Source organism: Triticum aestivum, chromosome 1B, assembly GCF_018294505.1.
Source record: "Triticum aestivum cultivar Chinese Spring chromosome 1B, IWGSC CS RefSeq v2.1, whole genome shotgun sequence".
In the NCBI taxonomy this organism is placed as follows: domain Eukaryota; kingdom Viridiplantae; phylum Streptophyta; class Magnoliopsida; order Poales; family Poaceae; genus Triticum; species Triticum aestivum.
In genome coordinates, this window is record NC_057795.1 from 76,437,476 (window position 1) to 76,459,848 (window position 22,373).

At 50.0% G+C, this 22,373-nt stretch overlaps 2 protein-coding genes and 1 pseudogene across 3 annotated transcripts in view; 2 read left to right on the plus strand and 1 right to left on the minus strand.

The window, feature by feature from the left end:
* Nucleotides 1-3,666: 3,666 nt before the first annotated feature.
* LOC123108306 (protein Rf1, mitochondrial-like) lies at nt 3,667-10,915 on the plus strand (annotated as a pseudogene).
* On the minus strand, nt 4,848-8,422 carry LOC123108295 (uncharacterized). Its single transcript, XM_044530121.1, has 4 exons — nt 8,347-8,422; nt 6,018-7,891; nt 5,793-5,911; nt 4,848-5,701 (listed from the first exon to the last, which is right to left on the minus strand). The coding sequence occupies exons 2-4, from the start codon at nt 7,870-7,872 to the stop codon at nt 5,129-5,131; spliced, it is 2,547 nt and encodes an 848-aa protein (XP_044386056.1). The 5' UTR covers nt 7,873-7,891; nt 8,347-8,422; the 3' UTR covers nt 4,848-5,128.
* A 9,470-nt stretch (nt 10,916-20,385) lies between the features above and the next one.
* LOC123108317 (tetraspanin-6) overlaps nt 20,386-22,373 on the plus strand; it is a 2,708-nt gene continuing 720 nt past the window's right edge. The window contains exons 1-2 of one of the 2 annotated variants that reach the window (XM_044530145.1): nt 20,386-21,371; nt 21,857-22,132. In XM_044530145.1, the coding sequence (XP_044386080.1) occupies nt 20,859-21,371; nt 21,857-22,132 (789 nt within the window). In that variant the 5' untranslated portion in view covers nt 20,386-20,858. Of the gene's footprint in view, nt 21,372-21,856; nt 22,177-22,373 lie in introns of both variants that reach the window. The other variant, XM_044530138.1, reaches the window with a different exon arrangement.

Genomic DNA, 22,373 nt, shown 5'->3' on the forward strand with positions numbered 1-22,373 from the left:
TGGGAGAGTCATGATGTCCCATTGCTATTTACATATGGCCTCTCGCCAATACATTAATGATTTTTTGCTCATATCTTGCTTTCATGCTTGTGATATGTCATGTGCATTATTCATGACCACTATTTGCACACGTGCCATGATTACCATGATTCCTCCTAGTACGTTGCATCTTCGCACTACTAGCTTGCTTGACTTGATCACTATGATTGCTTGCTTTGTCGCATCACCGATGTTCCATTCTTACTCGCTTTCTTGGGTTGATGACATATATGTTCATGCCTCTCACTTGATTTATCTTGCTTATTATCACTTGTCTCCATTAGTTGCACATCTCATATGCCATTGTAGTGAGTGCACCCATGCTATGCTTATTGATCTTGGAGACTTGGACATATTACTTGTGATGCATGCTTGCTTGATTAAGCCTATTGTCTTTGGTTGTAGTTGCATCATATGCTTTCATACCATACCACACCTTGTCCTTTCTTATGATAAGAATGATGAAAACACTTGTTGGGTATCTCACCACTTGAATGATAGGTTTTGCATTTATGCTAACCTCGTTTGTTTTTCCGAGTGTTTGTCATGTTCTTTCATTTTGAGGGATTCACAAGGCGGTGCCGTCATGCGACAACTTGGTCATACAAAGGTCTACGTGATGCGCGACACCAACATTTTCGACATCCTCATAAAGGTGAACTCCTTCCCTTTGAGCCATCCTCAATTACGCATATTCGATGGGTCATTCTTTCATTGTTGTCTCCTTCTTCTTGTCTACATGATACATCTCGCGAACGGAGGACCGACATTGGAGATGGACCCAATGGACCTTCAAGTTGAGGATTGCTCAGACTTAGTGGATTCACCACCGGACCACCACTTCTACCATGACATTGAGCTATGGTACAACACCACCCATAACAAATTTGCATCTTATGCATGGATTGACTCACATTACGATTGCCTTGTTGCATCTTCCATTTCTATGTCATCCATGATATATGAGCTTATGCACTTCCTAAGAAAATTTGTTGTGATCCTTCTTGATGGCGTATTCATACATCATGAAAATATTGTCCATCGTCAATTGCATGATCACATAGTCACATTGAGCACCAATTACCATGTTCATTCTTTTGGTACATCGTTCCATTATGACATCATTTTGCACAATGGTTGCATTGATCATATTCACAACACCCTTGTGTGCACAATGAATGCTTTTGCTCCCATGAATGCTTTGCATATCATTCTATATCATCTTACTAAGCTTCATGCACTTTGTCACAAACAATCTTGCCCAACGGACCCATACTTACTTGATGGGCACATTGTGTGCGCTAACCATTGTATTTCCAAGTGTCGTTTGCGTTTGCTCTTTTTGCATGTGTACCACTCCGGAGATACCTTGGAGTACTTGGATGGCGCCATGTCTTCCACTTCGTGAAGTCCGTCCATGACAACCATTTCCATGGTGATGAGGTTTTCGATCCGAGGTCGGATCTTTCCCAAGGGAGGGGAGATGATGTGGAGCATCCTTCGATCATCCCCATGTACACTATGACTATTCCCCAAGCCCCAAGTGGACATACGTTGAGACCTCAAACATGTACCATTGGACATCAGGTGAACTCTCTCCTTGTTAAACTTCCCTTGGACCCACATGAGACATGGCTACTACCTCAAACAAAGACACTTTGTGTGCTTACGTACCAAGGAACCAACAATGAGAAGGAATGGTGCAAGATGGACACCAAGAGCATGGAGACGGATTTTCCCAGCACAAAAGATAGAGGTACAACCGCCCATGTACCGCCCAACTATCGGTCGACCGGTACAACCGCCCATGTACCGCCCAACTACCGGTCCACCGATACAACCGCTCGACTACCACCCAACTACCGGTTCAACTTCTGTATTCGAGCGGTGCAAGGCCGGTACCGCCCCGGTTTGTACCCGTAACAGCCATATGACCGGTACAACTGCTCCAACCCCCGGTACAACCGCTAGTGACTTCCGGGAACACCTCCAGAGACCAGTACAAGAGCTTCGGGCGGTACAACCGCCCCCGTGTCTGGTACAACCGCCCTGCCTATGCGCAGAGAAAGGGGTTTCGCCCCATGTATCCCCCACTTACCCCTTGGACTATATATACTTGTCCCCTAGCTCCGTATTAGGGTTAGCATTGTGATAGCTCATATTTGAGATAGAGCTTTGCTCATCCACTTGGTTACTTCTCCATCGGAGTCGAGCGCCTCTTCGGAGAAGATCCCCCAAGCGGATTCAAGACCCCATCGCGGGAAGACCCTTCAAGACCTCCTCACGGAGAAGACCTTTTGTATCATTCTTTGTTGACCTTGAATCGTGTATCTCTTTGTGTTTCGAGGATCTAGCACATGTGTAATCGAATCTTGTTGGTTTGAGTGATTCTCTCATGTTTCCCCTCGTGATTTTTCCTCGTGTTCTTCGTAGGATTCCCTCCCATCGTGAAAGATCGGGCCGCTAGGGTTCTACCCTACATCACCATCCTTGGCGTCACCTCCAACTTCCCTGCGACGATGAAACTAGCGAATTCTTCTGCACGTCAACGATATGGACCATTAGCGACGACAAGACTTGCCGCTTCTAGTGTGATCACTGGTTGCGCGGCCAGTCCATCTCTGAGTTCGCCCCTCACCTGATCAACCTCATTATGTGTCCTCGCACGCTCGATTGTGACGGGCTTGCGAATCGAAGATGGATCGGCGACATCCATGGTACTCTCGGTCACAAGACTACAATCGAGTATTTGGACCTCTGGCAGCGCATTCGCCATGTCGTGCTCACTTCTGCTCCTCACAAAATCGTTTGGAAGTGGTCACAAAACGACCAGTACTCCCCCCGATCGTGCTACAAGACACTCTTTCATGGTTCGACCATGATGTTGGCCTGGCGTCTGGTATGGTGTTCTTGGTCGCTCTTCAACAACAAATTCTTCCTATGGATCGCGTTCCTCAACCGCTGCTGAACTGTTGACCACTTCACACGTCATGGCCTCCCGCATGACCCAGCCTGTGTCATGTGCTCCCAGGAGTTCGAGCCCATTTACTATCTGAGTTGCGGGTGTGTGTTCTCACGGATCACTTGGCACAGTTCTATCTTGCTGTCATCTCCCTTTAGCACCTCCGAACGACATGACGAGTTTCTTCGAATGGTGGTCTGTAACTACTTCATCTCCTCCTGCCAGCATACGCAAAGGCATCAATTCCATCATCGGCCTAACTATGTGCCTCATTTGGAAGCACCGCAATGCTGCAGTCTTCGACGGCTACGTCCATCGACCGAAGACCTCGTCAACAGGATCAAGGGTGAAGCACCGGTTTGGGTTAGAGTGGGCGCTAAGGGCCTGGATATACCATCTTTCATGTAACCTGAGATCATGTTGTATCGATGCTGACAACCTCCCTCTTCTACTCCTGTTTGCACCCTCTTTGACGCCGGTTTGTGTACGTCCTAGAGGGTTGCACCATGTACTTTTTTTCCATGGACGAAATGAAATGATACGCTCCAAAAAACTTCCATACTGTATGATATGATTAATAAGCAGTAAAATCGAAAAAACAAAACAAGATGTACATATACTTGCGTGTTCATTTAACGGCTCAGCACACACGCCCTGTCCTGTGCGCACACCTCCCCGCCGGCTCACGCGCCGGAGTGTCCCGCATCCGCCGCTGCCGCCGCTCGCCCTCCTCCTCCTCCTCCTCCTCTACCTAGTTGACGTCCGGCTTGCGCCTCCGCAGCTCCTCCTCTTCATCACGCTGATGTCCAGCATCCACCTCCGCCACTGCTCCACTATGCCCATGCCCCGCGTCTGCCTCCGCCGCCGCCTCTCCTCCTCCTTCTCCTCCTCCTTCTCCAACTGCACCTCGCCGCCCTCACCACCCTGGTCTCCCCACGCAGCCTTTGCCGCGGCCACAGAGCGCGTACGAGCCGGGACGCTCAGCCCGCAAGACGCACACCACCTGTTCGACGTATTGTTTCAGCAGGCCACTCGGGTCCCCGAGCGCTCCCTTGATGGATTCCTTGCCGCCCTCGGCGGTGCTGCGTCCTCTGAAGCCTGCAGAGACGGCCCCGCCCTCGCCCTCGCCCTTTTCAACCGTATCTTCCGAGAAGAAGCCGGCATGCGGGTGGCGCCGCCCACCATCTTCACTTATGGCATCCTCATGAACTGCTGCTGCCGCGTACGTCGTCCGGACCTAGGGCTTGCCTTCTTTGGGCGCATCCTTAGGGCGGGCCTGAAGACAAACCAGATCGCGGCCAACACGGTCATCAAGTGCCTCTGCTGCGCAAAACATACTGACGAGGCTGTCAATATGCTGCTTCATAGGATGTCCGACCTAGGCTGTGTGCCTGATGACTTCTCATACAACACAGTTCTGAAGAGCTTGTGTGAAGACGGCAGGAGCTTGCAGGCGCTTGACCTACTGCTCCAGATGGTGTCCAAGGAAGGAGGTGCCTGCTCCCCTGACACGGTGGCATATAGCACGGTCATCCACGGCTTCTTGAAGGAAGGCAAAGTAGACAAGGCATGCAATCTATTCAATGAAATGATGCGGCAAGGGGTTGTGCCTGATGTGGTGACCTATGTTTTTAAGGCGGTAAGGCGAGGCGAGGCGCTGGGGGGGCGCCTCACTGCCTAAGCGCTGAGGCATAAGGCGAGGCGACGCCTTAGAGACTTATAAGCAACAGAATTAAGTAGAATTTGGTAGGCATTAAGCAACTAGGCATACAGCCATACACACCTTGCAACTGATTGTTGTAGAGCCCCCATCCTCTTTGCACTTGCTTTTCTCCCCAACAACATTCTGCATCAACATGACGTCATGAACAAATATGTTAGAATAATGTATCACTTACCAGTGCACATTCCACAAAAAATAGAAATAAAAGTGAGGCAGCAAACAAAAGTGGAAAGAAAGATAGCAAGTATGAGTGCAACTGCAATCTGCAATGGTCCACATAAGACAAACAGAATAATAGATAATTCCACATAAGACAAACAGAATAATAGATAATTCCAGCATAGCAAAAGGGATAAAGGTGGCCAGCTCAGCTCTCTCATGTCTCTCCACTCTCAAAGTCTCAATCAAAAGTCATCATCATCAAACTCATTGGCATTGGTGTTGTCTTCACCATCTTGGTCAACATTAGTTGGCTCTTGATCGTCATTGCTCACATCATCATCATCCTCAACGTAGTCTGAATCCTCCCCCTCCGCATTGGGCATACTTGAGTGTTGCTCTTGCTCCAAGTCCTCCTCTACCTCATCTTCTTCAGGAATTATAGGTCGTGTTGTAGTAGGTCTCTTGCGTGCGTAGTGCAGACGGACATTTGTCTGGCCCCTACGAAGTGTAGTTGCTGTCCTATGCAGATTGCGGCCTCGAAGGTTTGAAGATGCACCAATAGCCACATCAACATCCTCCCATGTAATGTCTTGATTGTCTTCAGGACAACCTCGAGCACCTTGAGGTTGTGATAGTGATGGGTCCACCCACTCATTGCCCCAATCAAAATCCTCAATGACCAAAGCCTCAAAGCTATTCTCGCCCACCTTCTCACGCCTCTTTTGAAACCGTTGCATATTCTTCCGGTTGTATGAAACAAAGACAAGATCATTCAACCTTTTCCATTGTAATCTGTTCCTTTTCTTTGTATGGATCTACAAAGTAGAAACAACAAGTGAAATAAGTAAATAACTTGCTGAAATCATCATTGAACAAACACAAATACTGCTTTACTAGTTGACTTACAAATTCAAACGTGCTCCAATTCCTCTCACAACCAGATGATGAAGCACAAAGACTAACAATGCGCTTTGCAAACCTTTGTAGGTCAATGGCCCGACCACCAAATGAACTCCACCAATCAACTAAAATGATAAAAACTGACACATATTAAGAGTTTGTACAGAAATTACATTGCTGGAACTGGAATTAACATGCTGAAATTAACATGATGCATTTAATATGACTTACGAGGGTTTCTTGTGCTCATGGTCTCGAGTGCCAATGGATTAGAAAAGCTTTCTCGCTGTTGCTCATAGAGCACAGATTGTTGATCAATCTTTTTTCGAACATTGGCATCCGGTACCATTTTTGCAAGCACATCATTAAAGCAGCTCCTAAGCTCCCCAACTAAGGCATCATCATTTCTGCTTACAATAGGAAAGAACTTTCCTGGGTTCAAAAATAGAGCAGCCCCATACAATGGATGATCCATTTGATTCTCCCAACGCTTATCAACAATGGCCAAGATCTTCTTGAGCAATGGTTGCTTGTTTTGTTGAGGGAAACCTAGATTGATCCTCTCCTTTGCATAAATCATAAGTGCTTTAATCTCTGGCATGGCAGGCTTCTCATCACCATCTGCTACTCTAAGAACTCTAAGAAGTGGAGTTGAAGCTCTAAGGCAGTCCTCAATTGCGCTCCACCACTCCGTTGAAAGTATAATCTCTTGCACATTCAAGCCAACTTGTGTTTTTGCTAACTTGTTTCCAACCCATTCTTCAGATGTAAATAAACTCCTCAATGCAGCCTTGTTCTTGACCAAACTCCTAAGTGTGAGGATGGCTGTGGCAAAACGAGTGGCTGCTGGTCTCACAAGATCCCCACCCGTGGCCTTCCTCATTAGACTAAGAAGTCTTCCATGTCTATAGATGAAAGTTGTGACACGTCTAGCCCCTGCAATAGGCTTCTTAAATGCCTTCAACTTTCCTATATCTTCCAACATTAGGTCCAAGCAATGACATGCACACGGGCTCCAATATAGAGTAGGCATCCTCTCCATTAGAAGGTGGCCAGCTTTCTTGTAATTAGCACCATTATCGGTGATAACTTGTACCACATTCTCTTTTCCAACATCCAGAATTCTCTTCTCAAGCAAATCAGCTATCATATCACCATCATGACATACACTTGAGGCATCAACCGACTCCAAGAAGAAAGTGCCCTCTGGACTATTAACAAGGAAGTTAATCAAATGGCGTCCTCTTTTATCCGACCAGCCATCCGACATGAGTGTGCATCCATATTTTTTCCATGCTGCCTCGTGTTGCCTCCTCAAAAGTCCTGTTTCCTTCACACAATCATTAAGCAATTTCTCTCTCAGCTCATGTGCACTAGGAGGCTTGTAACCTGACCCATATTGACAAGAGGCTTCAATTGCAACCTCAAACTGCCTACTACTTGCAGCGTTGAATGGAATGCCACACTCGTAAAAGAACAATGCCCACTGCATATTGACATACTGCCTCTCTTCTGGAGTCTTTGTGCTGGACTCCATGGTGCTTTGAGAACACCCAGAGCGTCTTTCATCTACAAGATCCTCGGGTGTTCTTCGTAGCATGGCAACAATTGGCTTGGAACTATTGGCGGCAGACACAACAGAAACAGACTTCTTTTTACCTTGCATGTTGGTGATAAACGCTTTCTTATTCTGTTTGGCTGCTGTCCCTGAGCTTGGCCTTTTAGAGGCGATGTTTGCTCCAACTGAACTCACCTCCACAACCTCCTGAACATCATCTACATCTACTACTCCCTTGATCCTCCTATTTTGCTCCAAATATGTTCCCATTTCTCTCCTCAATTGTGTGGTGGCCTTAGGACAACCAATTGCATCTCCCCCGACGCCCGCAAGATGCTCTTTATGCCTCTTGATCCCTCCAGAAGTTATCTTGCCACAAAGAGCGCACACAACAAGATCCCGATTTGGAGGCTCAGACCAATATCCATAGTTCCATCCCGGATCATTTGACCGTTGTGGCTTCCTTGTTGGATCTTTCATTGGATCGTAGGTGGGCTCACCCCCATCAGCTGCTGCATTTCCATCCATGGTGCTACACTTCTACTACCTGCAGCAAACAACCAAACACAAAGGAATATTAGCATAACTGATAAAAGGGCTGCCATGGCATATGAAAAGGTTGTTGTGGCAGCAACTAAACTACTCTACTCATGCAGATGTAGCAAACAGCGACAATCAACTAGCCATTAAACTAATCAGCATTCAACTAGTCATTAAACTAATCCATTGTTGAGCACAACACATCATGCATCAGTATTCAACTAGCCTTTATTCTAATCCACCCAACAGGCCAACAGCATGCATTATTTTATTCAACCAAGGAGCATCCACTAAGGCACTAACCCCACTATCATTAAACTGATCACTAACATATGCCTGGCCACTAAGGCACTAACCACTATAAGAGACAAGTGAGCAACCACCAACCAGCTAGCACAAAACAGTCCAGCAAAGAAGAAAGAGAGCAGAGGAGGGTGTGGGAGAAGGGAGAGGGAGGTATACCTTACTGTTGCTCTTGCTTGTTGTTGCTGTACTGCAGAGGAGGAGCTGCTGGACAGGAGGATGAGGAGGAGCTGCTAGACAGGAGGAAGAGGAGGAGCTGCTGGAGAGGAGGAACCGTTGGAGAGGAGGGGGAGGAGCTGCTGGAGAGGAGGAGGAACCAGATTTGCTGGAGAGGAGCCACTGAAGAGAAGGAGGGGGAGGAGTGTGTGGATTGGGGGCTGTTTCTCTCTCTCTCTTTCTCCCCTCTTACCTGTTGGCGCCAACATGATTCCAGTTTCCCGCCAAAACTCTGTTTCCCGCCTAAAACAGCTCCCCTGCCTGCCTGGCAAGCTAAGGCGTCCAAAATGGACTAAGGCAACGCCTCGGACGCCTAGGCAGACGCCTCGGACGCCTTATAGCTTAAGGCGGACGCCTTAGACACCCACCTAAGGCGAGGTGGACGCCTTGCCCTCGCAGGGCGCCCTGACGCCTAAGCGTCGCCTAGGCGACGCCTTAGGGACGCCTTGAAAACAGAGGTGGTGACGTATAGCTCGATTATCGATGCATTGTGCAAAGCCGGAGCAATGCACAAGGCAGAGTTGTTCCTTCGGCAGATGGTTCATAACGGTGTTCGACCGGATGAGGTGACATATACTAGCATGATCCATGGATATTCCACTTTGGGCCGGCTGAAAGAGGTGCGTAAAATTTTCAGAGAAATGACAAGCCGTGGTCTTATACCAGATATTGTCACTTGGAACTCGTTCATGGACTCCCTTTGCAAGCATGGAAGAACCAAAGAAGCTGCAAAGGTTTTCTTTTCCATGGCTGCAAAGGGCAACAAGCCTAATATTGTCTCCTACACTATTCTTCTTCATGGGTATGCCAATGAAGGAAGCTTTGCTGATATGATGAGTCTCTTCAATTCAATGAAAGGCGGTGGCATTGTAGCCAACTGCAAAGTTTTCAACATATTAATTGGTGCATATGCTAAACGAGGGCTGATAGATGAAGCTATGCTCATACTTACTGAAATGCGGGGACAAGGACTGAGTCCGGATGTAGTCACCTATTCAACTCTAATATCTGCACTTTGGAGAATGGGTAAGCTGACTGATGCTATGGATAGGTTCAGTCAGATGGTTGTTGGTACGGGAGTACAGCCGGACACAGTTGTTTATCACTCCCTAGTTCAGTTCTTATGTACACATGGTGATTTGGTGAAAGCGAAGGAGTTGATTTCTGAAATGATGAATAAAGGTATTGCTCGTCCAAACACTGCACTCTTCAGTTCAATAATGGACAGTCTACGCAATGAAGGAAGGGTTATAGATGCACACCATATCTTTGACTTGGTTATAGACATAGGTGAGAAACCTGATAGCAGTATGTTTAGTACGCTGATTGACGGATATTGCTTAGTCGGTGAGATGGACAAAGCATGTGGAGTACTTGATGCCATGGTATCAGCTGGCATTGAGCCTAATGTCATTACGTATAGCACACTTGTCAGTAGATATTGTAAACGTGGAAGGATCGCTAATGGGTTGATTCTGTTCAGACAAATGTTGCATAAGAAAGTTAAACCTACAACTGTTACATATGAAACCATACTGAATGGATTATTTCGTGCTGGGAGAACTGCTGATGCGAAGAAAATCTTCGATGAGATGATCGAAAGTGGAATAATGGTGAGCATTTCTACATATAATATAATTCTTGGAGGACTTTGTAGAAATAATTGCGCAGATGAAGCGATTGTCCTATTCCAGAACGTGCAATGAATATGAAGTTCAATATCACAACACTCAATACCATCATTAATGCATTGTACAAGGTTGAAAGAAGAGAAGAAGCTAATGATTTGTTTGCTGCATTACCAGCCAGCGGGTTGGTGCCTAATGCTTCCACTTACGGAGTAATGGTACAAAATCTTCTAAAAGAAGGAGCAGTGGAGGAAGCTGACAGTATGTTCTCATCAATGGAGAAGAGTGGCTGTGCTCCTAGCTCTCGTCTTATAAATGATGTCATCAGAACTTTATTGGAAAAGGGGGAGATAGTCAAGGCCGGAAAATATATGTCTAAAGTTGATGGGAAGAGCATCTCACTTGAAGCTTCAACTAGTTCGTTGTTGTTGTCTCTCTTTTCAGGGAATGGGAAATATCGGAAACAACTACAATTGCTCCCTGCAAAGTACCAATTTTTTAAAGGAATCAGTTGATGCGCTGGACTTGGCAGATAAGCCTTGTCATGGTTCAGATCTCCCTCTCAACGATGTAGACAAGTCTCTTCTGTGTGCTTGCCAATATTGAGCTGGGTGACGGTGCCACCGTGGTGTTCTTGTCGGTGCTTAGCTGTTGGGTGTGCATCCTATGGCCATTGTTCCTGATCTGCAGGCCACCTCCACAATGGCGGTCTGGTGCATGACGCATTTGCTAATGGTGAAAAGATTACTAATATTTGGGAGCATATGCACATCACGGCGGATTTCATCCCTGAGTTAATCGAGCTGAATTAACAGTGTTTGCAGTTTTGGACATGTATGACCATTGACAGCTCAATGCTGTCTCTTTCTAAACTACAGTAACAAATTACCACAGGACCTCAAAGCTATCTTATAAAAAATTAAAATTATCATTTTATCAGTTGATTTTCTATTGTTAAACAATATGTGTGTGACTTATTCGAACATGGCATGAATGCCTAATCTTGGGTTCAGTTCCTTTTGTTTTTTAAGCTTGAATTACTAAATATCTCAATCCGAAAGTTCATGGGTGCAACGCATTGGAATTTGTTCTATCATACTAAAACATCTGTTTGCAAGTGCTTCATGTTACTTTGCATTTCCAGGGATGTATCTCACCACAATCTTTCAGGGTCAGTACCTGATTTTCTGAGTCCAATACCATCACGTACATCTATGTATGTGACAATCCTGACCTGACTTCGTTTTTCCAAACTGTGCAGCACGGAACCTTTAAATCCTTTTAATTTCTTCATCTGTCAAGTTGATTCGTCAAGAAAACATCAGTTGATGAATCAGGACTGGTTGCTGAAACTAAGGTTTGCACCCTTTTTTACAACATCATGGATGCTTTGATGGAGGCAATGGATAGCATTAAATGACTAGTTTTGGGGGGAATTTGTCGTATTCGTACGGTGTGCCAACCGACATAGGTTGCACCTGATTATATCTTTAAGGTCTTACTAAATTGTATCATGCAATCTCAATTTTTGTTTAGGAATAATTGCCAAATTCGGTCCTGCTTACCTACTGCAAGATTTTTATGTTTGCTGACTTAACATGTTTTTAGCTTATATGTGATAATTGTACCTGGCCATCTCTTTATGAACAGATCCATCTCTTTATTACCAGATTATTCAGAAACAATGGGAGTACATCTTAAATCATAAGAATAAGACATTGCAAAAATACAAGGTAGCGGCTTCATGAAATTTCATATTTGCTCCCGAGCTCAAATTCTGTTTCCATCATTCATTCGTTGCATTTGACAAAGTGATTGCCCATTCCGGAGCCCAGGCTGCATTCACGCACCATTGAGCGCACTTTAGAAGACAATCAAACAAGTACAGTGCGTTTTTCTGAGAGTATCTGTTATGACCGGTTTGGTCTATAATCGGAAGAGGCCCACCGGGCATTAATATTAGGGGCTTGACCCACAAGTTATCTTAGGCAAGTTATTTTAGGCAAGTTATCTTAGGCTAAAGTTATAAATACTAGTTGTAAGACATCGTTTGAGATCAAGCAATAAAGATATTATCATCTTCGGTTGCCCGGCTCCCTGAGGAGCCGGAACCCTAGCCGCCACCAGCCAACCGCCGCCGCACCTAAACCCTAGCCGCAACGGCGCCCACTCGCCGGCGCGCCCGCTCCAGCCCTCGTCCACCTCCTCCTTGTCCCTATAACCTGTGTAGCCGCACTGGTAGGAACCCTAGTCCTACCAATTTGGTATCAGGTACCCGGGTTTCGACCATGTCTTCGCCACCTCCAATTCCGCCACCGCCGCCACCACCGCCGCTGCCCGTCAACTCCACCACCGCCGCTGCCGCCAACTCCTCCACCCCCGCCGCTTCCGCGCCGGGCGTCATGGCCTCTCTCTCGGCGGGCGCCACGGCGTCGCTCTCGGCGCCCGGCACCGCGCCGGGCCACGGGCGGCCACCGGCCCCCATCCAACATACGCCGCCGCCGTCACCTCCCCTGCAGCCGCAGCAGTTCACACAGGAGGCAATGGTCGGCATCCTCAACGACCTCGTCGCCGCGGTCCAGGGCATCCGCCTCTACCTGGCAGGTCCGTACGGGCCGCCTCCACCACTCCATCCAGCCATCGCCGCGACTCCGCAGGCGCTGTCGTGGTACTCGGTACCGGGGGCCATCACCGGAGACTACCCGACGCTCCCCATCCCGGCGGCTGCACCGCCGCCTTGGCCACAGTGGCCACCGCCGCTCGCGACGGCAACTGCGCCACTCGCCGCCACCACGGGGCCGCAGTGGCCCACCTGGACCGCGCCGTCTCTCACCGCGCCGTCCCTTCCAGCGGCCACAGAGCAGGGTCCTCCACCGCCCCATCCCAGCCCTAACCTGGGTCGGTCGTCGCCGAGCGGGCTTCCAATCCAGGAGGTCCGCTTTCCGTCATCGCCATCGCCAATCCCCAACTGGCTTCACGGGCCGCCATCGACCTACCCGAGGGCCCGCCCGCCGTCCGGTTTCCCATTGCAGCCCGAGGCGTCGGGCGCCACCAGGAACTACGCCGGGCCTTCCACCATGGACCGCGCACCATCATCCGCCCTACGCACCGCCGAGGCAGTGGGCCAGGGCGCGCCACACCAGCAGCCGCCCCGGTTCGCCAAGATCGATCTCGCCACATCCGACGACCCGCTTAACTGGCTCAACCAGTGTGACCAGTTCTTCTGCGGTCAGCGCACACCCGCGTCGGAGCGTACTTGGCTGGCTTCCTACCATCTCCGCGGGGCCGCCCAGACATGGTACTACGCCCTCGAGCAGGACGAGGGCGGCATGCCCCCGTGGGATCGTTTCTGATAGATGTGCCTTCTTCGTTTCGGGCCACCGGTCCGCGGGAGCTGCTTGGCCGAGTTGGGCCGCCTGCCATTCACCTCCACGGTGCAGGACTTCGCCGACCGCTTCCAGGCCCTGGCGTGCCACGCGCCCGGTGTGACGGCCTTACAGCGGGCGAAGCTTTTCATCGGCGGCCTTCTCGACCACATCCGCGTGGACGTCGAGATGAAGGGGCCCCAAGACCTTCAGACGGCCATGTACTATGCTCGGGCGTTCGAGCAGTGCGCCCAGGCCTTAACGCGTCCATCCGCGCCACGTGGGGGCCGACAGCTTCCCCGGCCGTCTCCGGCAGCACCGACGTCGTCCACAGTCGCCCCGGCACCCACCCCGGCACCGACGCGGCCATTCAGGCGCCTCACTCAGGCAGAACAGCTGGAACGTCGGCGCCTGGGCTTGTGCTTCAACTGTGATGCGCCCTATGCACCGGGCCATGTCTGTCCCCGCCTCTTCTACTTGGAGACGACAGACGAGACTGAGGAGGACACACTGGAGGATGGCCTCGGCGCTCCAGCCCTTGCGGAGCCCGCAGCAGCACCCGCGCCCGCCCCGGCCACCGCCCTCGTGGTGTCCCTACACGCGCTGGCCGGCATCCGTGATGAACGGACGATGCTCTTACCGGTCATGATCCAGGGCGAGCGCCTGGTGGCCCTAGTGGATACAGGGTCCACGCATAACTTCCTGCCGGAGACCACCATGCGGCGCCTTGCATTACAGCCAACCGGCGGTGAGCAGTTGCGAGTCACAGTCGCGAATGGCGACCGTCTACGCTGCCATGGGCTCGCCCGCGACGTGCCCATCACTATCGGCGACGAGCACTTAACCATCACCTACGCCGACATCGACTTGGGCTGCTTCGACTTCATCCTCGGCGTCGACTTCTTGCGCACTCTTGGTCCTATTCTATGGGATTTCGACGCGCTGACAATGACCTTTTGGCGGTTGGGCCGCCGCATTCGGTGGGACGGCATTGGGGGTGCCGCCCCAACCACTCCACTCTAGCTGGCCATGACCACCGCCACGGCCGAGCACCCACTATTGGAGAGCCTCCTCCAGCAGCACGCGGACATCTTCACCGAGCCACAGGGGCTGCCGCCCGCCCGCACGTACGATCACCGTATACATCTTCTGCCAGGCCCCGCGTCGGTGGCGGTACGGCCTTACCGCTACCCACAGTTGTAGAAGGATGAGTTGGAGCGGCAGTGTGCGCTCATGCTCGCGGCAGGCATCATCCGGCTCTCCACTTCGCCATTTACCGCGCCGGTGCTTCTCGTCCGGAAGTCAGACGACACATGGCGTTTCTGCATCGACTACCGTGCCCTTAATGCTGTTACACTTAAGGACAAGTTCCCTATTCCGGTGGTCGACGAGCTCCTCGATGAGCTCCACGGGGCGCAACTCCCGTTTACCGGAGGAACACTTTGTGTGCTACCAAACATCACAATGTAACTGGGTGATTATAAAGGTGCTCTACAGGTGTCTCCGAAGGTACTTGTTGAGTTGGCGTATTTCGAGATTAGGATTTGTCACTCCGATTGTCGGAGAGGTATCTCTGGGCCCTCTGCTTCTTCACCAAACTCGACCTCCGGTCGGGGTACCACTAGGTGCACATGCACCCGGATGACATCGCCAAGACGGCGTTTCGCACTCATCACGGCCACTTCGAGTTCTTTGTGATGCCCTTTGGCCTCACCAACGCTCCGGCGACATTCCAGGCTCTGATGAACGACGTCCTCAGGCCCTACTTACATCGGTTTGTGCTCGTTTTCTTTGATGATATTCTAATCTACAATGCGTCTTGGGCCGAGCACCTCCAGCACGTCGCCATCGTCTTCAACGAGCTTCGAGCGCACCACCTCCACCTTAAGCGCCCGAAGTGCTCGTTCGGGACGCCTTCGGTGGCCTACTTGGGCCACGTCATCTCGGCCGACGGGGTGGCTATGGATGCCGACAAGGTGGCAGCTGTCTCTGCATGGCCGACGCCTCACTCGCCGCGGGCTCTCCGCGGGTTCCTCGGCCTCGCCTGCTACTACCGGAAATTTATCCGGGAGTTCGGGCTCATCGCGGCACCCCTCAAGCGGTTGCTTCGCCGCGACGCTTTCGCCTGGGACGACGAGGCGACGACGGCGTTCGAGGCCCTCAAGGGGGCCCTCACGACGGGCCCCGTCCTCACGAGGTTAACAAGGTCATTGCCATGTATTTGCGTTGTGTGACAGGTGATCGGCCTCGCGCTTGGATGGACTGGCTCTCTTGGGCGGAGTACTGCTACAACACCTCTTATCACTCCGCCCTGCGTGCTACGCCGTTTGAGGTGGTCTATGGTCGACCACCCCCGCCTATACTTCCGGTGGATCCAGAGACAGCTCGGACGGAGGTTGCGGGTGACCTCATCCGCACTCGTGACGAGATGCTTGCTGAGGTTCATCAGGGTCTCCTTCAGGCCCAGCAGCTGGCCAAGCACTACTACGATGATCATCATCGCGAGGCGGAGTTCGCGGTGGGTGATTGAGTGTGGTTGCGTCTTCTCCACCGCTCTACGCAGTCACTCGACCCGCGCGCGAAGCACAAGCTCGGCCCTCGCTACGCCGGGCCCTTCCCTATCTTGGAGCGCATTGGGAAGGTGGCCTATCGTCTTCAGCTTCCAGCCCGCGCTCGCATCCACGACATCTTCCATGTGGGGCTGCTCAAGCCTTTCCGTGGCGAGCCACCGGCGGCTCCTCCGGCGCTTCCTCCCATCGCCGATGGTCGCATTCTTCCAGAGCCGGCAAAGGTGTTGCAGGCGCAGCTCCGTCGTGGTGTCTGGTTCGTCCTCGTTCAGTGGGCAGGCCTTCCGGAGGAGGAGGCTACTTGGGAGCAGCGTGAAGAATTCCGCCAACACTATCCAGACTTTCAGCTCGAGGACGAGTTGTTTGCGCAGGCGCGGGGAGAGATGTTATGACCGGTTTGGTCTATAACCGGAAGAGGCCCACCGGGCATTAGTATTAGGGGCTTGACCCATAAGTTATGTTAGGCAAGTTATTTTAGGCAAGTTATCTTAGGCTAAAGTTATAAATACTAGTTGTAAGACATCGTTTGAGATCAAGCAATAAAGATATTATCATCTTCTGTTTCCCGGCTCCCTGAGGAGCCGGAACCCTAGCCGCCATCAGCCAACCGTCGCCGCACCTAAACCCTAGCCGCGACGGCGCCCACTCGCCGGCGCGCCCGCTCCAGCCCTCGTCCACCTCCTCCTTGTCCCTATAACCTGCGTAGCCGCACTGGTAGGAACCCTAGTCCTACCAGTATCATCTTTTCGTCTGAGAGTAAGGCTGGTGTTCTTCTGATCTTGTCATCTCTTTCCCCTGCTTTTTGTTTCATTTGAGTTCTATTGTCCTTGATGATATGTTGGGGTAGCACCAATTGAAGAGAAGCTTGTCCAACATCGTCTGAGATGGTTTGGGCATATTCAGCGCAGGCCTTCAGAAGCTCCAGTGCATAGCGGACGGCTAAAGCGTGCGAGAATGTTAAGAGAGAGCATCCCCACATCTGCGTCCATTTCCTGCAACTAGGCAACCGCATCGTCTTCTTTCCCGTGATTCTAATCTCTTTCTCTTGCATCTCTTTTTCCTGCTACAGATCAGGCGAGGGCGTTGGAAGCCGGCCGTCGCCGCTGCTCACACCAGGCAGCCGGCCGCCTGCCGGCCGCCCCGCCGCTCACAACTCTCCCGCCCTTGCATCTAGATTGGGATCGCCGAGCAACCCACCGTTGTCAGCGACATTCCTAAGATCCGTGTGTTTCATTTGAGTTCTATTGTCCTTGGCCCCATCCTTTTTACGCTGATAAATCACGTTGTCTTAATCCAGTGTATCCATTTGGCAGCATATATCCGTGTTTGACAACCCTGCAGAGAGAATCCGTTGCAGTTACCATCCTTCCTTTTTAACTTACTTTGCCAATAAGTAAAGAATTGCGGAAACAATAACTTGCATTGTTTGTTTATTGCAGCATTGATCAACAATGGCAAGAGTGCCATCCTCATCATCAATCTCACTCTGGTCAGATGGGCACGCCTTGAATTGTATGCATCGGACTCAAGGATTCAGCAAGACGATGGGCGCCCTCACCTGTGCCTATTGAAATTTGAGCATAATTCCTCATATGCTCAGCTCATTTTGACTGGTGGCCTGCCAGACGAGGCTCGAGCCTCGCCTCTGTCAGTTTGAAGGAACACTGCGTAGCGACGACAAGAGCTTGAACAAAGATGCTGGCGTGGGCGTGGTTGGCTGTCAGAGGAAAGTGCTTGACCAAAGATAATTTGGCTCGCCTCTATGGCCGGGATCAGCCAACTTGACCGGATATTCAAGCCCCCTTTGATACATTTATCTATCTACGCACTCCCTCCGTTCCAAAATAGATGACCCAACTTTGTACTAACTTTAGTAGTTAAGTACAAAGTTGGGTCATCTATTTTGGAACGGAGGGAGTATTTTTTTAGCTAGCCGTTTATACCGGTATCCAGCACTGGGTTATCTTTCTTTTTCAGGAAAAGCTTACCTTCAACCGACCGATGGGGGGCGCACGTCCGCCAACTCCGTGTCCGTCGGATCAAATGTTGATCACACGGTCAAGAGCATCCCCACATCTGCGTCCGTTTCCTGCAACTAGGCAACCGCATCGTCTTCTTTCCCGCGATTATAATCTCTTTCTCTTGCATCTCTTTTTCCCGCTACATATCAGGCGAGGGCGTTGGAAGCCGGCCGTCGCCTTTGCTCATACCAGGCAGCCGGCCGCCCCGCCGCTCACAACTCTCCCATCCCTGCATCTAGATTGGGATCGCCGAGCAACCCACCGCCGTCAACGATAGTTCTTGAGATCCGTGCGGTTCGGTCGTCGCTCCAGCGCCGCGTGGCGAGCGCACAACCTCTCCATCGGCGTCAGCAGTGTCGGAGGAGCCCTCCCCACTGGCTCCGCCACAGCCCATGCGTAGCGTGTTTACAAGCTTTGCAACGTTGCCAATGTTTCTGAAACAAAGCTCTCATTGCAATAGTCAGTCATGTTTCTAAAACAAAGGTCTTGTTGCAGAGCGGGATCATATGCCAAGCTGCTTTGCAACGTCACCAATGTTTCTAAAACAAAGCTCTTGTTGCAATGGTCAGCGATGTGTTTATGAAACAAATCTCTTGTTGCAATAGCAGCAATGTGTTTCTAAAACAATGTTCTTTTGCAACAGTCACCGTTATTTTCTGAAACAATACTCTTGGTGCAAAGAGGCATTGTACGCTGGACTATGCTGGGCAACCTAGATCGGACGGCTGGCGGGGCAGCGGATCTTTTTCCGCCGACCGACGCATAGCACGCCCCTTCTTTTTCTGAACAAAAAGTATTAGCTGGCTGTTTATACTGGTACCCAGCGCCAGGTTTTCCCCTTGTTTTGCCTTGTGAACCCTTGTCATTGCTCTCTCTTCTTCATGAATGAAATACAGCACTGTCCTGTTGTTTCATCGAAAATTTACATGACCTCCGTGTCAGTTTATCACGCAACTTAAGCGCATAGTTTATTTATGTACAGAACAAGCTGAGGAAGGAGATGAAGAAAAAGAATGCAGGATGCCTAGCTTGTGACTTGGGAGTGCAGGACTCTGGTGCAATATATGTATCATCACAGGAGAATCAACCATTTGTGAGACTTTAGTGGCCTTTCTACCGCTGCATATGACTGTTCAAAAAGGAAAAAAGTGCATCCACTAGACGCGCCATCTGTTTCCTGTCCAAGCAACAACACGATCACTCACTCGGGCAGCCTATGAACATGTGCCCAGCTAGTGAACAAGGTAATCGGTTGTCAGTATCAAAGATCATCGCTGCTTTAAACATCTCATAATCAAATCAAACGTTGATAGCATGGCTCTATCTCGAGCCACCCAGGGGTTTCCGGATCCCGATGCGCCTCCGGTGCGCGCTTTCTGTCACCCCAAACGTACTTTCACGTCCCAGAGAAGTGAAGAGAAAACACCTCAAGAAAAGGCAGGCACTCCAGGGCAGTGAAAAAGAAAAGAATATCTTTAAAGTATAATATGCGGTTAGCGGCGCCACATTTGTCATTAGAGCAAATGATCGCACTCACTGCTTTAAGCTGATTGGCCGCGGCATCCTGATTGATGAGCTTATCCTGCCCAAAGAGAATACACAAATCATCAAAGAGAAAGAAAGAAAAGGTGGTGAGCAAAGGATGAAAAGTGGATGCATTATGCATACGATGCGCTTTCCAATTGCCACTGATCCGGGCAGCAAGACGACTGGCTAGGACCCTCCTTCCATCTTTTCTACTTGCATGCAAAGTGATACTGGTGTTGTATGGCTATAAAGCAAAGCAAGCCTGCTTCGTGCACTCTGATGTAAGGAGAAGAAGAAAGAAAGAATGAAAGGGCCATGGTCGTCCAGAAAGCCGGAATCCGGATGCCCAGACCTATCTCTTGTGTTTATGTTTCTTGCTTCATGATTAAGCATCCGGGCAGCGGCTAAGGCACCCGTGCATCGAGGACGATGCCGCGCCGTAATTCCGATGCTTTTTGGCAATGGAGAATCGATGCCAAACATGGAAATCTGTGGGGAGGTTTTATTCTTATTCCAGCAAATAAGAAAACAAATATATGCTTCTCTCAAATATATACTCCCTCCGTCCCAAAATTCTTGTCTTAGATTTGTCCAAATACGGATGTATCAAGTCACGTTTTAGTATTAGATACATCCGTATCTAGACTAATCTAAGACAAGAATTTTGGGACAAAGGGAGTACATCCTTGTTTATTGGTTTTTTATTATAAGGCCTGATGCTCTTGAATTCTTATCCTGTGGACTGGCTGAGCTTTAGTGGATGTAAGATGTGAAAATGGCAACGCTTCCCATTTTACTGCAAAATGGTATTCTTGCAAGAAAGAAAGAAGGAAATAGAGTGCCGAGGCGGAAAATACGGTGACGGGTTGAAAGCATACACGTAGCGCGAAAAAGGCCAAAGTTCGAACCAAAACAAAGTAAATAAAGGCAAGGGTAGGCGCCTCAGATTTCCCAAAACCACCACGGCATTATTAAAGAACGGCCTCCACAAAGGCAAAGCCAAAGCCAGCGTTAGAATACCCACAAGTACGCCGCATTGCAGGGACACACACACGCACAGTCACCAGGATGCAAAAGTAGTTCTCCAAGGCAAGAAGAAAGGCAAAGCTTGCTTTGCACCAGGCCGCTCCAGGACACACTACCACCATCCCAATCAGTAGAAGGGGGAGTGAGAGTGAGACAAGCCAAATCAAATGAAGGGCAACAAGAGCCAAGAACACCATAGGTAGCCATATCATATAAACCAAACCAAAGGCCAGCAGGCAGCAGCAGTGCACATAAGAACAGAGCAGGAGCAGGGGAAGGAGCAAGAAGAACCTGAGCAGGAGGAGCAGGAGCTGGACCGAGATGGACGGCATGTACTACCCTCAGCGTTTCAGCAACATGATGATCGGCTACCTCAACCTGGCCACGCTCCTGGCCTCCATCCCGGTCATCGGGGCGGGGCTCTGGTTGGCCAAGGGCTCCACGACGACGTGCTCGTCCATGCTGCAGACGCCGCTGCTCATCATCGGCTTCATCGTGCTCCTCATCTCCCTCGCCGGCTTCGTGGGCGCCTGCTTCCACGTCGCCTGGGCGCTGTGGCTCTACCTCTTCGCCGTGATACTCCTCATCGGCATGCTGCTCGGGCTCACCATGTTCGGGTTCGCCGTCACGGCGGGAGGCGGCGGCATGCAGGTGCAGGGGAGGCCGTACAGGGAGTACCACATCTCGGACTACTCCTCGTGGCTCCAGAAGCATATGCAGGACATCAAGTACTGGAAGCCCGCGCTGGCCTGCGTCGTCGGGTCCAAGGCCTGCCCCAAGATCGCCAACTGGACTCCCATGGATTACCTCCAGCATGATCTCACGCCAATACAGGTTTGCATTTCACCTACTGCTCATTTTCTTCCATATTTGCTCCTCTTGCTATTTGTCTCCACTGCTTTCAGCACTTGTAGTTGTAGTACAACAGAACTGATAATCTCAACTATAGCCGCCCGGCACAAACATAACAAATTGTCAAAGAAATGGAAACATAAAAAATAGCTAAACAATGAATTGATCCAGTTCACCAGTTGCATCTATGTAAATTTAAATACCTCAAGCACAGGTTTATGTTCATTGTCTATTTGGACAAAAACATCAAATTTATTGGCCACCAAGATTCAAAACCCAGTAAAGAGTGTGACCTCAGGACAAATTTTGAACCCATTTTCAGATAAACTAAACAAACTAGGTCTAGTCAATCTCTAGCTCAGAGCATCTTCAGTGCTCCTGCACCTCTGCTACTTTAATACAAGTTGTAGTTCTAACTAATAGCTTTGCTTCTAAAATTACTAATGGAACTATGCACTATCATGCAGTCTGGGTGCTGCAAGCCGCCAACATCATGCGCATACAGTGGGGGGATGCCGGTCGGAGCGCAGGATGAGGACTGCTACCAGTGGAACAATGCCCCAAACATCCTATGCTACCAGTGTAACTCGTGCAAGGCCGGCGTGATGGAGCAGGTGCGCCAGGACTGGCACAAGATCTCCGTGCTAAACGTCATCGTGCTCGTCTTCCTCATCTGCATCTGCGCCTGCGGGTGCTGCGCCTTCAGAAACGCCCGCCGCTCTGTCTCCGAGTACCCATACGGGGTAAACCGCATGTCCAAGATCAATCCACGCTGGGACTACTACTGGTACTTTCAGCCAAAAATAAAAACAAAATAAAATTGCCACTCCATTTCTGTTTGATTGCTGCTTTTCATTGGCATTTGTTTTCTTTTCAGATGTTTGGTTTCAGCCCCAAAAATGCATTTCCAGTGTCATGATTAAAGCGAAAAAATGGATTAGTTTATTTCTGAATAATTTCTGAATAGTGCTTATTCAACAGAAA